Consider the following 14972-nt stretch of genomic DNA (forward strand, 5'->3'; position numbering starts at 1 on the left):
TGACCTTCATTATGTTGAAATATATTCCTTCTGTGCCTCATTAAGTAAGAGTTTTATCATGAATGGATGTTGACCATGTAGATTTTTTTTCATGAACTACGTTTATTTATCACTGTTACCCTCTATGTATGTATCAATCTTTTCCTTAATGTCTCCAGATTTCAATTAATAGAAAGGCCTCCCCACACTAATAAGGAATTTCTCTTATGTTCTTCTAGTTTTTTATGATTTCATTTTCTAAGATTTAAATCTTCTTTGGAATTTACATGGTGTACATTGTGAAGCATTAATCCAACTTCATTTTATTAAAAAAATCTCTCCAGTTTTTAGAGACAGTGTTTGAGTTGTTGGTCTTTTCCTCAGTGATTTCAGGTACCATGTTTATCCTACACCAAATTCTGTATGTAGTGGGGTCTATTTCTATATTTCCTGTTGCAATCTATTGATCTGTTCATTATTGTGTCAAGACCACACTTTTAATTATTGCAGCTTTATGTTAATTTATGAGTATTAGGAATACATCCCCTCATTTTGCCTCTTTTTGGAGTTTCCTTCAAATTGTTGCTTTTTAAAAAAAATTTTTTTAATGTTTATTTATTTTTGACAGAGAGACAGAGCGTGAGCAGGGGAGGGGCAGAGAGAGAGGGAGATATAGAATCTGAAGCAGGCTCCAGGCTCTGAGCTGTTAGCTCAGAGCCTGACACGGGGCTCGAACTCACACTCACAGAGTGCGAGATCGTGACCTGAGCCGATGTCGGACGCTCAACCGACTGAGCCACCCAGGCGCCCCCAAATTGTTGTTTTTTAATGGACTTTAGAATTTGTGTCTCTCCCACCCTTCCTCAATTTTTGGCCTTGTTTATTGTAATTAGAGTAACTTTTAAAATTTGGGTAAGAGGAATTGATCACTTTGAGACTTCCTATCTAAGAACTGGTCATGCCATTCTTTTTCTACACGTCTTTGTGGCCTTCAGGAGTGCTTTAAAATTGTATTTATAAATCTTACATATTTCTAAAGTTATTTTTTTTTGGTATTTCATCCTTAACCATTGCTATTGTAAATGGAGCCTTCCTCCATTCCTTCTTTGTTTTTTCCCCTCCATTTCTGCTTCTAATTTGTTATAATTGTTCATCTGAAATCTACTGATATCTCTGTAGTAATTTTATATAATGCTACCTTATTAATTTTTCTTGTTGATAGTACTTTATCAGTTGAATATCTCTGGTTTCCCACAATAGTAACAAATGGTGATACTTTTATTTCCTCCTCTAAATTGCAGTACCTCTACTTACTTTCTCTTATTGTGTTGTCCAACATCCAGTACTGTTAAGCAATCATGGTGACATGTGAATGTCCTTTATTCCTAACTCAGGTGGGAATACCTTTACTGTTTGCCCCAGTAAGCATGGTGGTCACTTTGGGGCCATGGTATATTTGATCAAGTTAAGATACCCATTTATTTCTACTTAAGTTCAACCATATTTCTAAGTAGTAGTAAAGCCACAGGAATGTATATCTGCACCCTCTCTAGCATGATAGAATCAAAGCTTTAAAAGGAAACTTAAAGACTTTCTAGTACACCTCCCTCCCATAATGAGTAATAAATTCCAACCACAGGGAGATTATACTTCCTCCCAGAAGTCCCAAAATTAGATTGGAAAATAAGCTGGAACTAAAAATCACTGTCTCTTAGGTCTCACACCAGTGTTTTTTTGGGGATACACAACTTACATTGAAAATTTCTCATATGACTATTTTTTTCTTCCATTGTGCTTTCTCCTTTAAGATTTTTCCATTTTATCCTTCTCTTTCCATCACATTTATGAGACCTCACATGTGTTGCTTGGCTGTGCCTGCTTTCCCCAGCCTGCCATTGCTGAGGAGCCAAGTTTATCAAAGATTTCTAGACAGTGACATAATCCCTTCCCCACCCAAAAAGACCTCTGTTATTTGGTCTTCCTGGACAAAGTGCATTGTCTTCCAAATGCTGCTGGTTACTTTGGGACAGAAAGATGATTGGAGCCACCTGAACACCTAAAAATAGGCTTTAGCTGTGATGGTGCCTTAACAAAGTGATTTGAACCAACAGTAGGTATGTCACAAATGCCATTGTATCTTAAAGACATTTGATGATGATATTCAGATCTCAAAAGAAATTAGGTCATAATATATTGATGATCATTAAAGGAAAAATAATTGTGTATTAGTACTGTATTTCTGATTTTGCACTTATCCTTTGTTGTAACTTTCATTAATTTTTAAAAATCAGTAAAGAGTTTTATATACTAAAAAGTTTTGTATACAAATGAGAAAAATCTAAGCCATTGGCAATTTGTTTTGAATAATAATTTTCTACTGTAAAACAAAACATAATATTTCTACCCATATACAGTTAAGAAACTCTGAAGTCAGATTGGGTTTGAATCCTGGCTTTACTACTGCCTGGCTGAGTGACTAGACCCAAGTATCTCAACTAAGTCTCATTTTCCTCATTTGCAAAAGGGGGCAGGAATACCTTGGAGAGTTGTATGGGAATTAAGAGAATAATGCACCTAAAGTGCTTAGCACAGTGGTACCATGATGTAGGGACTTAATAAATGAAAGCTACTATTAGTGCAATCTTTTGTTACGGGCTGTAACAAAACCTGTTGTTGTTGTTGTTTGTGTGTGTTGTTGTTCTTTTAACTCAGATGAATTTAGAGATTAAGGAGCAAATATCACAGTTTGGACACAACTTGGATCTATGATTTCAAAACAGCTCATTCATCCACATGTACTCCTTTCTGAGACTTAGAATTAAGGTATTTGCAAGGGTTTGACTGAAATCTCTGCCCGGGCTCTTTTTTCTTAGGAATTATTTGGGTAGCTGTGCCAATTAACAGTTACCTAAAACCTCAAGTCTAAAAATAGGTTATTAACTTTTTAATGAGGTTTTCATTAGCCAATTACTATTTGTTGGCCATCTGATAAATAGAAGCAAAAAGCACAAAAGACTAATATGATTCACTCTACACACTTCGAACTGTAAATGACTTGGACACCTTTTATTTATACGTTCATTACATAATTTTGGAGTGTCTATTTTGTGTTAGACATAAAATATGTATCCCTAGGGATACAAAGTTGAAAAGACAAATCCTTACTCTGAAGAAGCTTACAGTCTAGTATGGTGCTTACAAAGGAACTTAAAAGCCACTTGTTATAATAATGTAAGCCTTCCCTGATAGCCCTTAGCCTCAGCTGGGGGAATTACTCCTCTTACGTGGTCCCATAGCATTCTATGCTTGTATGTATTTTAGCATTTCTCACACGCTAAATTGTCTCCTGTGCCGGACTCTAGGCTACTTGAGGACAGGACTGTGTCTTATTCACCACACAAGAAAGAGATAACTAAAACATGATCTTGGCCCTTAAATAACTCAAAATTGAGTAACAGACTGATAAAACCAGCTAACATATATAAAGATAAAACCAACTTACAGTATAAGCTTGAATGAATTCAATACTACAGACTGTATGCTGCAGGAGGTGGGGGGGTTGTGATATTATTTGGAAGAGATGGCATTTGAATTGAATCAGAAAGAAGGGTAGGATTTCCATAGGTAAGGATATGGGGAAGAAAATCCAAGATGAGGGAAAGGCATAGAAGCAGGATAGTACATGGGCTGCTTGAGGTATAGCAGAGTCCCATGTGAGTGGGCTCCAGCAAGGTTATTGGATGGGGGCTTCATGGTAACTGACCTTGAATGCACTAATGGGGTGTTGAGACTTTGTTCTGCAGGTATTGGTGTGCTGACGATGATAAATGGGCAAAAAGGATTTGGTCACTTTGTCAACAGTGTGAATGTTGGAAAAAGAAAGATCAGATTTAGGAGGGGCAGTATGGAGATTTCCAGTAATGTAGATAAGAGATGTTGCAGTGAAACAGGGAAAGAAGAGAGCAGTTCTGAAAACATTGTGCAAATGGACATGTCAGACCCTGATCTGGCACAAGGGCTAGAGATTCCGGTTTCAGAGTCCTTTTCTCAAAGGTGATGGCAGAAGCTATGACAGTGGCTAGGTTCAGTTAGGAAAAGTACAGAGAAAGCAAGCCAGGCACTGAACTTTGTGGAAAACTTGTTTTTAAAGAGTAGGTAAAGCTTCAGATTTAGATGAAATTGTTTCAAATTTGTTATTAAAAAGCTGAGGAAGGGGCATCTGGATGGCTGATTGGGTTGAGCGTCCAGCTTTTGGTTTCAGCTCAGGTCATGATCTTACGGTTTGTGGGACTGAGTCCCACATTGGCTCTGTTCTGCCAGTGCAGAGCCTGCTTGGGATTCTTTCTCTCTGTCTCTGCCCCTCCCCTGTTTGTGTGTGCGCTCTCTCTCTCTCTCTCTCTCTCTAAATAAAATAAATAAATAAATAAATAAACTAAAAAAAAAAAAAGGGAAAACTGTATGTTTGGAATCAAATGGTTTGCCTACAATTTAGAGCAAGGCCCCCTGGAATCCAGGTGCCCCAACCTGTAGTTCAGTGCAGTATTAGTTTGATGCTCTGGATTCTGGTTGAATACTAAATTCAAAAATCGCACCACACACCTTTCCCATCCCTATCGATCTTGGTAAGACAGACTAAAGTTGAATTTTGGACTCCTTTATGTGAATCAAAGTTTCCTATATGTCTTATACTTCTAGCTAATAACAGCAAAGAGAAAATTTTGCCATTGGAAAACATAGGGCAAGCTGTCCATATAGGTGCCACTTAAAACTATAATGTGTGCTATGAATTTGATAGTAAGAACTGTAAAAAGCCTAATTAAATCTACTTTATGCTTCAAAAGCACTGAGTTAATTTTGTGCATTATTAAATGTTTTCATACCTTTATGTAAAAAAGAAACCTGCTACATCTTCAACACTGAATTTTCATTATCCCCAAATATCCTTGCTATATACAGAAATGGAAAGATTTTGCTCAAAAACCAAACCAAATTTTTCTTTATATGTTTAACAGAAGATTTTGTTGTTATTAATGGCAGTCTTCTATGGTATGTGCCAAAGGTGTGGCTTTGAAATTGTTTTTAACCCTTAATTATCAAATGAAATATTTATACCTCAATTAGGGAAGCCTGGAAAGAAAGAATATGAAACTTTGATAAAAACCATCTGAACAAGCAAGTATATAATAGGGCCCATCTTCAGAATAGCATCATCCTTGCTGAACAATAGAACTAAATTATACATGGATTTTATTTATTTGGCTGGAAGAGCTTAGCTTTGAAAATGAAAGCTTGACTTCATCTTAACCAATTTTGATGCCTTTGATTTCCTTTTGTTGTCTGATTGCTAATGCTAGCACTTCCAACACTATGTTAAACAACAGCAGTGAGAGTGGACACCCCTGTCGTGTTCCTGATCTCAGGGAGAAAGCTCTCAGTTTTTCCCCATTGAGGATGATATTAGCTGTGGGCTTTTCATAAATGGCTTTTATGATGTTTAAGTATGTTCCTTCTATCCCGATTTTCTCGAGGGTTTTTATTAAGAGAGGATGCTGAATTTTGTCAAATGCTTTTTCTGCATCGATTGACAGGATCATATGTTTCGTATCTTTTCTTTTATTAATGTGGTGTATCACGTTGATTGATTTGTGAATGTTGAACCAGCCCTGCATCCCAGGAATGAATCCCACTTGATCATGGTGAATAATTCTTTTTATAAGCTGTTGAATTCGATTTGCTAGTATCTTATTGAGAATTTTTGCACCCATATTCATCAGGGATATTGGCCTGTAGTTCTCTTTTTTTACTGGGTCTCTGGTTTAGGAATCCAAGTAATACTGGCTTCATAGAATGAGTCTGGAAGTTTTCCTTTCTTTTCTATTTTTTGGAATAGCTTGAGAAGGATAGGTATTATCTCTGCTTTAAATGTCTGGTAGAATTCCCCAGGGAAGCCATCTGGTCCTGGACTCTTATTTGTTGGGAGATTTTTGATAACTGATTCAGGGGAAGGAAAAAGAAAAAGAGGTTAGAGTGGGAGAGAGCCAAAGCATAAGAGACTCTTAAAAGCTGAGAACAAACTGAGGGTTGATGGGGGGTGGGAGGGAGGGGAGGGTAGGTGATGGGCATTGAAGAGGGCATCTTTTGGGATGAGCACTGGGTGTTGTATGGAAACCAATTTGACAATAAATTTCATATATTAAAAAAAAATGAATTATCACCTCATAAGAAAAAACAAAGGACCCAAGTAAACAAAATCACAAATGAAAGAGGAGAAATAACCAACAGCAGAAATATTAACAATTTTAAGAGAGTATTATTAAAAAATTATATGCCAACAAATTGGACAACCTAGAAGAAATGGATAAATTTCTAGAAACATATAACCTACCAAAACTGAATCAGGAAGAAATAGAAAATTTGAAGAGACTGATTACCAGCTATGAAATTGAATCACTAATCAAAAAACTCCCCAAAAACAGAAGTCCAGGATAAGATGAATTCACAGGCAAATTCTATCACACATTTAAAGAAAAGTTAATACATATCCTTCCCAAACTATTACAAAAAGTACCAGAGGAAGGAAAATTTCCAAATTCATTCTTTGAGATCAGTATCACCCTGATATAAAAACCAGATAAAGACACCACAAAAAAAAGAGAACTATAGGCCACTATCTCTGATGAACATAGATGAAGAAATTCTCAACAAAGTGCTAGTAAACACAAACTAACAAATTTAAAAAATCATTCACCATGATCAAGTGGGATTTATTCCCAGGATACAAGAGTGGTTCAACATTCTCAAATCAGTGTGATACATCTCATCAATAAGAGAAAGGATAAAAAAACATATGATCATTTCACTAGATGGAGGAAAATCATTTGACAACAAAGTACAACATCCACTTATGATAAAAACCCTCAACAAAGTAGGTCTAGAGGAAACATACCTCAACATAATAAAGTCCTTATATGAAAAACCCACAGTGAACATCATACTCAATGGGGGAAAGTTGAGAACTTTTCCCCTAAGCTCAGTAACAAGGCAAGGATGTCTACTTTCACCACTTTTATTCAACATAGTGCTGGAAGTCCTAGCCACAGCAATCAAGCAACAAAAAGAAAAGGCATCCAAACTGGTATGGAAGAAGTCAAACTTTTACTCTTTGCAGATGACATGATACTATAAATAGAAAACCATGAAGATCTCACCAAGAAACTACTAGAACTGACAAAAGAATTCAGTAAAATCACAGGATACAAAAATCAATGTACAGAAATCTGCATTCCTATACACTAATAATGAAGCAGCAGAACGTGGAATTAAGAAAACAATCCCATTTAAAATTCCACCAAAACCAATAAAATATCTAAGAAGAAACTTAACCAAAGAGATGAAAGACCTGTACTCTGAAAACGATAAAACACTGATGAAAGAAATTGAAGATGACACAAAGAAATGACACATGCTCATGGATTGGAAGAATGGTGTTAAAATGTCTATATTACCCAAAGCATTACACAGATTTAATGCAATCTCTACCAAAATAACATTTTTCACAGAACTGGAACAAATAATCCTAAAATTTGTATGGAACCACAAAAGACTCTGAATAGCCAAAGCAATCTTAAAAAAGAAAAAAACTGGAGGTAACACAATTCCATAGTTAAAGTTATATTACAAAGCAGTAATATTTTAAAAAGTATGGTACTGGCATAAAAATAGACATATATCAATGGAACAGAATAGAAAACTCAAAAATAAACCCATAATTATGTGATCAATTAATCCTTTATAAAGGAAGAAAGAGTAAACAATGGGAAAAAGACACTCTTCAACACATGGTATTGGGAAAACTGGACAGCTATGTTCAGAGAATGAAACTGGACCACTTTCTTATACCACACACAAAAATAAACTCAAAATGGATGAAAGACCTAAATGTAAGACAAGAAGCCATCAAAGTCCTTGAAGAGAGAGCACAGGCAGTAATTAGTGTCTCTGACACTGGCTGTAGCAACATCTTTCTAGATATGTCTCCTGATGCAAGGGAAATAAAAGCAAAAACAAAACAAAACAAAACTATTGGGATACTATCGAAGTAGAAAGCTTCTTCTGCACAGTGAAAGAAACAACAAAACTAGAAGGCAGCCTATTGAATGGGAGAAGATATTTGCAAATGACAAATCTGATAAAGGGTTAGTATCTAAATACAGAAAAAAATTATATAACTCAGTATCCAAAAAATAATCCAATTTAAAATGGGCAGAAGACATGAACAGACATTTCTCCAAAGAAGACATAGGGATGGTCAACAGACGTGTGAAAAGATGTGCAACATCACTCATCATCAGGAAAATGCAAATGAAACTACGAGATACCACCTCACACCTGTCAGAATGGCTAAAATCAAAAACACAAACAACAGGATGTGTTGAGAAGGATGTGGAGAAAAAGGAACCTTCTTGCACTGTTGGTGAGAATGCAAACTAGCGCAGCCACTGGGGAAAATAGTATGGAAATTCCTCAAAAAATTAAAACAGAACTAGGGCACCTGGGTGGCTCGGTTGGGTAAGCATCTGCCTTTGGCTCAGGTCATGATCCCATTGTTTGTGAATTCAAGCCCCACATCCGCCTCTCTGCTGTTAGCACGGAGCCTGCTTCAGATCCTCTGTCCACCTCCCCATCTCTCTGCCCCTCCTATGCATGCTTTCTCTCTCTCTCTTTCTCAAAAATAAACATAAAAAAATGTTAAAACACAACTATCCTATGATCTAGTAATTAGACTGCTGGGTATTTACCTCAAAAATATAAAAACACTAATTCTAAGGGATATGTGCACCCCTATGTTTATTGCAGCATTATTTACAATAGCCAAATTATGGAAGCAGCCCAAATGTCCTTCAACTGATGAATGGATAAAGAAGATGTAGTACATATATACAATAGAATATTATTCAGCATAAAAAGAGTGAATCTTACAATTTGCAATGACATGGATGGAGCTGGAGAGTATTTATTAGCAAAATGAGTCAGAGAAAGACAAATACCATATGATTTTATTCGTATGTGGAATTTAAAACACAAAATAAACACGTAAAGGAAAAAAAAGAAAGACAAACCAAGAAACAGACTCTTAACTCTAGAGAACCAGAGGGGTTATATGATTACCAGTGGGGAGGTAGGTTGGAGGGGGGTAAAATAGGTGATGGGGATTAAAGAGTACACTTATCATGATGGAGAAAAGAAAATTGTCACAATCCATGATAAATGAACTATTTACAACTGAAAAAGTCTGATAAAGGTCAGTTGACAAAATGAGCAGGAACAATAAAAATACTAAAAGTTGATGGCCCATACCCAGATAATTGAACATTTTTTTCTTAGAAAATGGGATTCAGCCATTTGAATACAACACAGTAAATGATCCTATTAGAATTCTCACATATGGACTCATGACCCACCCAGAAGGATCTGAAATATACTTTTGAATTGGCTAATCATTTTCTAGCAGAGTTTCCAGAAAATGATGAAGTTTTTTTTGTTGGTGGTGGTTTTGTTGTTTTATTTTCCTTTGTTTATTTTTTATTTTTTTTTTCTCAAGTATATTTTATTAAAATAATATACACATACAAAAGTGTGTTTCATAGGTATACAACTCAATGATGTTTCAAAAATTGAATACACTCAGATCAAGACACAGAACATGACCAGTCCTTTAGAATCCACCATCATAGTCCCTTCCAGTCAGTAGGTACTCACACCCCCGCCCCCTACTCCCAAACTGTTGGGAGATAATTATCATGGGTTCTGATGTTTCTGCACTCTTGGAAGCAGAAACACTGCCTTTGTTCAGAGTATCTTTTTTTTTTTTTTTTCCAATATATGAAGTTTATTGTCAAATTGGTTTCCATACAACACCCAGTACTCATCCCAAAAGGTGCCCTCCTCAATACCCATCACCCACCCTCCCCTCCCTCCCACCCCCCCATCAACCCTCAGTTTGTTCTCAGTTTTTAAGAGTCTCTTATGCTTTGGCTCTCTTCCACTCTAACCTCTTTTTTTTCCTTCCCCTCCCCCATGGGTTTCTGTTAAGTTTCTCAGGATCCACATAAGCGTGAAACCATATGGTATCTGTCTTTCTCTGTATGGCTTATTTCACTTAGCATCACACTCTCCAGTTCCATCCATGTTGCTACAAAGGGCCATATTTCATTCTTTCTCGTTGCCACATAGTACTCCATTGTGTATATAAACCACAATTTTTTTTATCCATTCATCAGTTGATGGACATTTAGGCTCTTTCCATAATTTGGCTATTGTTGAGAGTGCTGCTATAAACATTGGGGTACAAGTGCCCCTATGCATCAGTACTCCTGTATCCCTTGGGCAAATTCCTAGCAGTGCTATTGCTGGGTCATAGGGTAGGTCTATTTTTAATATTTTGAGGAACCTCCACACTGTTTTCCAGAGTGGCTGCACCAATTTGCATTCCCACCAACAGTGCAAGAGGGTTCCCGTTTCTCCACATCCTCTCCAGCATCTATAGTCTCCTGATTTGTTCATTTTGGCCACTCTGTTCAGAGTATCTTTTTAAGGATATCTGAGAACAGCCTTGGAAGACAGAAATAGTGTTTCCCTCCAGAGCAAAGGGCAGGTTTGCTTACAGCCTTGAAAAAATAGAGATTGTCTCCTATAGAACAAAGTACAGGTTTACTTGGTATTCTATGTAGTAAAGATAATGTTGGCCTTCAAAGCAAAGGGCATACATGCTTAATTCCCATTATAAAGGATCCACTTTCCCTAAGCCCAGGGTTCCTCTCCTCTGCAACCCACTGTGTGGGCAGGGGTCACTTGGCTTTCTTCATGCTGCAGAATAAGAATTAGGGCTCAAGCAACTGGTGCAAGCACTGAAGCTGGCTATTGAATTGTAACGTCCTTTGTCTCTGACTCAGCATCCATTAACTAAGCACGCTAACATGCTAAGTTTGTAAGTAGGGTAAAATACCAGAATCTTCACTGTTCTTCATAGTGATTACTATGCTGACTTCTATCACCATAGATTAGGTTTACTTGTTGTTAAACTTCAACTATAAATGGAATTATATAGCACATACTCTTGAGTCTGGCTTCTTTTATCCAACATCATGTTTGTGAGATCCATTCATGTTATTACATGTAGGCACAGTTCTTTATTTCTCACAGTATTCCATGGTGTGAATATTTAAACTGTGTTTATTTTTTCTGCCAGTGATGAACATTGGGGCAGTTCCCAGTGTTAGCTATTAGGATTGTGCTGTTATAAACACTTCTTTGCACGTCTTTGTGAATACATGTATGCATTTCTGTTGGATATATTCCCAGAACTGGATCAGAGGGTGTGCATAGATACTGCCAAACAATTGTCTAAAATTTTTGTATCAGGCTACTCTTCCACCATTGTGGTTTCTCTGTGTACTTTTCCACACTTGTTATTTTCCATCTTTTTAGTTTATCTGTTTTTTTTTTCAGACTGACATGCTTTCATTTTGCCATAACATGTACAAATAAATAGGCCAATGGTACCCTTCCAGTTTTACAGAGCAATCTCACAAGTATTTTTGCTGCTTAGGAAAAGCGATCTATCATTTGCTAGGTTGTTACCAGGGTAAATTGTCAAGATAATCAGGGCCACAAATTTTTTGTAGGTAATTTTCCCATGAAGACGACAATCTCTGAAGTCTTCAGCCTCTGACGAGACCAAGTTATTCAAATTGTATTTCTAAAGATACAGTTTTAACAGAAACAAGGTGAAAACTGTTGTGGATATTCACAGAATTCTCCATATTATACAGGAAATAGATATATATTCTTCCAAGTGTTCCCTCAATTGAAAGCAAAACATATCTATATGACTGAATCTTCCCAGTAAGCAGAAGCAGAGAAAGTAACAGGATTTTACTAAATATGAGTGAAATTAAGGGCACAGTAGTTAATCTTTCACATAAATAAGGTCACATGAAAACAAGAGAGAAAACACCCAACATGGCATTGTTTTTCTTTAAAAAGCCCTTGGGTAGGTAACAGAGCTAACACTTCAGCCACCTGCAATTCTCCCATCCCAGTCCTGAGAAAAGTAGCCCTTCTGTCACCACTCACAGAGCAAGCATCCCTTCCTTGCAGGTTCTCAGTCAACCCAGTCTTAATTCTAGGCCCTGCATTTCACTGGCAGTTTCTGCTGCTGGCCTTTAGTTCAGTTTTCCCTGCATGGGGCACCCATCACAACCTCTTTGGTTCTTTCATCCACTTTGAACAGGAAACACCTTTCTTTCCATCTAGACTGGTCTTCCCTTAAACCCTATAGGCATTGCTAAGGGAAGGAGGGGCTGGAAGCGTGCAGAGGGGCAGTAAGAGCTGTGGTAGTCTTCTTGACAGGACTCCCGTTCTGTCTCTGGAGAAGAAAAGAGAGCTAGATTAAACTAAAGAGGCTGCTTTTGCAGATGTGTCTGAGCTGACACTTTTTTTTTTTTTAATTGTTTTTGTTGAGGGTGAGGCTACCACTTTTAAAAAGAGGTAGGAGAGATATGAGAGAAAGAGACAAAGAGAAGGAAATGAGAAAGAGAAGACAAAGCGTACACTCACCGTGGCACCTGTGACACTTAATCATGTTGAAGGTGAAGAATGGAGGCAACTTACAGTCCCTAGATTTTATATGAATTCCCTGGGTGAGGCTGAGAAAGCCTGGTACTTTATCACCAAGGACATTATCATTATCCTCGTTATGTGAATAGGGTCTAACTCATCACCTCAACCACTTGCCTGACAGCCTGTAGGTTTCCTGAGTGGTGGTTGTGGTGGTAAGGAATTGGAGTCTTGTAGGGGAGGAATAGAAAGGCCTTTCATGGGCTGGCAGGAAACGTGGACCCACCACCAGTTCTGGAGATCAGTGTTTATCTAAAATCAGAAAGTGGAGCTGACAATGGTCTGGAAAATGTCCATCCAGCAGGCAACAGCCTGAGGGGGTGGGTATAGGCAGCAGTCGGTGACCAGAAGGGCAGGAAGAGCAATGGAGTTGCATAAATCACATAGACCAAGTGGCACACTGCTGTTTTCCCTGGGTTTTATTAATGCCCAGCAATTGTCCACAGGTGATGAGCAAAGTGAGTAAAACAGGCTCCTGAACATAGCTAGAAATCCAGGTGGTAGTGACCAGGCTAGAGGCCCTGGGAACAAACAAGCAGTGTAGATAAAAGCAGTGCAATTTATAATATCATTTGTTTGGCTTAGAAGAGTGTGAACCATGCCACATAGCCTGTGATGTTAATATGGAACTGCCATGAAGGTCTAATGTTAAAGTTGAGAGAACGAATGTTCAAAGGAAGGAAGATGCTGAAAGGTCAGCACATAAAGAGTAATGGGCATACCCAGTGCCGTTGCCAAAGCACAGGTCCAGCAGGAAATGGTAGGGGATCTTGTATGGGAGTATTTTCAAGGGTGAGGTTAACCACTTTGGAACTCAAGGAGATCTCTACTGGCTTCCTTATCTGGCCAAGTCTAGCTTTATGGGCTCTTTCATGCAATAGGTAGTATTCAAGTGGATTTGGCCAGAGGTCCTCTTTGATAATCTCAGCAATTCTGTCAGACTCTGGGAGGTTGTGGTCTGAAAACCAGGCAATGAAGCTGCAGATGAAGTCTTGATTCTTATGACGTCTTGATTGGAGTGGCAAGAGACATCACTTGGCTGGGAGTTCTCACCTCATATTCCTTGACAGTGAGCTTGTTTCTGCACTATGGGTTTCTTAGAAAGAAAAACTTGAACTTGCAGCCCATCCTAGGGTATCTGAAGCCCTTCACCTCCATATTGGTTATGTACTTAAACATCTATGTTTCTTGGCCTCTAATCGGGGTGGACAGCTGTGGGTGGTTCCAAAAGGCCCTGACCCAGAAGCTGGGGATATTCTGAATGATGTAGTTCCTCTGCTCTAGGTAGTGTTGCCATACCTTCCCAAATTTGTGCTCCACCTGCAGTATGGCTCTGTCAGCCTGAGCCTTCCGTGTCCATTTCTGGCTGGCTGGCCTCCACGGAGCTCATGTGGAGAGCCACATTCAGGGACCAGGGACCTCCCTTGACTTTCACCTAATTTACCACTTTGTTTTCCTCCACTGCTTCCATTTCTTCACCTCCTGGCTTCACCACCACCACTCCAGCCCTCTCTTCCTCACCCACTGCTCCTCAGAAGATGGCACACATTTCAGTCTGTTTTCTTGGCCTTTGCCCGAGCCATCACTTCAGACCCCAGCCTCCATGTGCAATAGATTTCTAGGCCCTTGTCCCCACTAGGACCATGTGGCTCTTTACACTAAAAGCCATTTTTCATGTTGCTTTCATTTACTCAGAGGCTGCTTCTAGGCCCTTCATGGGTCAGTCTCATGATAGTCCATTTCCATAACCTGTGCCATCCTTTTTATTTCTGCCTCGCTAGTGTGTGTGTGATGTTATCACACGCTGGTTTTAAGTTGCATTTACCTCCTGTGTAACAAAGAAACTTTTCATGTGTTTTGATATCCTCTCCTTACGAGGTGTCCGAGTCTTCTCCCCATTTTTCTGTTGCGTATTCTGTATTTTTCATATTGATTTGTAGGAATCCTTTATGCATTATAGATACAAGTCTCTTTAGAAACCGGTGTATTGCAAATGTCTCCTCCCTTTCTTAGTTGCTTTCCTCTATTTTAACTATGTCTTTGGATGAACGGAAGTTTTAAATTGTAACATATTCCAATTTATCACTTTCCCCTTTTAGATTAGTGATTTTTATTTTCTGTTTAAGAAATCTTCCCTGTCCAGGATCTTTCACTTTTATACCTACAGTTGATCTGAAATTGGTTATTGTGAATGATGTGTTAGGAATCAAGATTCATTTTTCCATATAAATATTGAATTGACCAGACCCTGTTTATTGAGAAGACCATCACCTCCCCATGCATGGGTTTTTAAATGTTTCCATCAAAAATGGCAT

General features: G+C 38.1%; 2 protein-coding genes across 4 annotated transcripts in view; one reads left to right on the forward strand and one right to left on the reverse strand.

Annotated features, from left to right (window-relative positions):
* Positions 1–14374, reverse strand: part of TSPYL6 (TSPY like 6) — a 91667-nt gene extending 77293 nt beyond the window's left edge. Inside the window, 6 exon segments of the mRNA XM_053890710.1 lie at positions 11620–11737; positions 13380–13674; positions 13676–14008; positions 14010–14216; positions 14218–14350; positions 14353–14374. Of these exon segments, the coding sequence (XP_053746685.1) occupies positions 11620–11737; positions 13380–13674; positions 13676–14008; positions 14010–14216; positions 14218–14350; positions 14353–14374 (1108 nt within the window).
* The window catches only part of ACYP2 (acylphosphatase 2), a 279196-nt gene that overhangs the window by 217536 nt on the left and 46688 nt on the right, over positions 1–14972 (forward strand). The gene's annotated exons all lie outside the window — the stretch shown is intronic.

Source organism: Panthera pardus, unplaced genomic scaffold, assembly GCF_024362965.1.
Source record: "Panthera pardus isolate Hobbes unplaced genomic scaffold, ASM2436296v1 HiC_scaffold_25, whole genome shotgun sequence".
Lineage (NCBI taxonomy): Eukaryota > Metazoa > Chordata > Mammalia > Carnivora > Felidae > Panthera > Panthera pardus.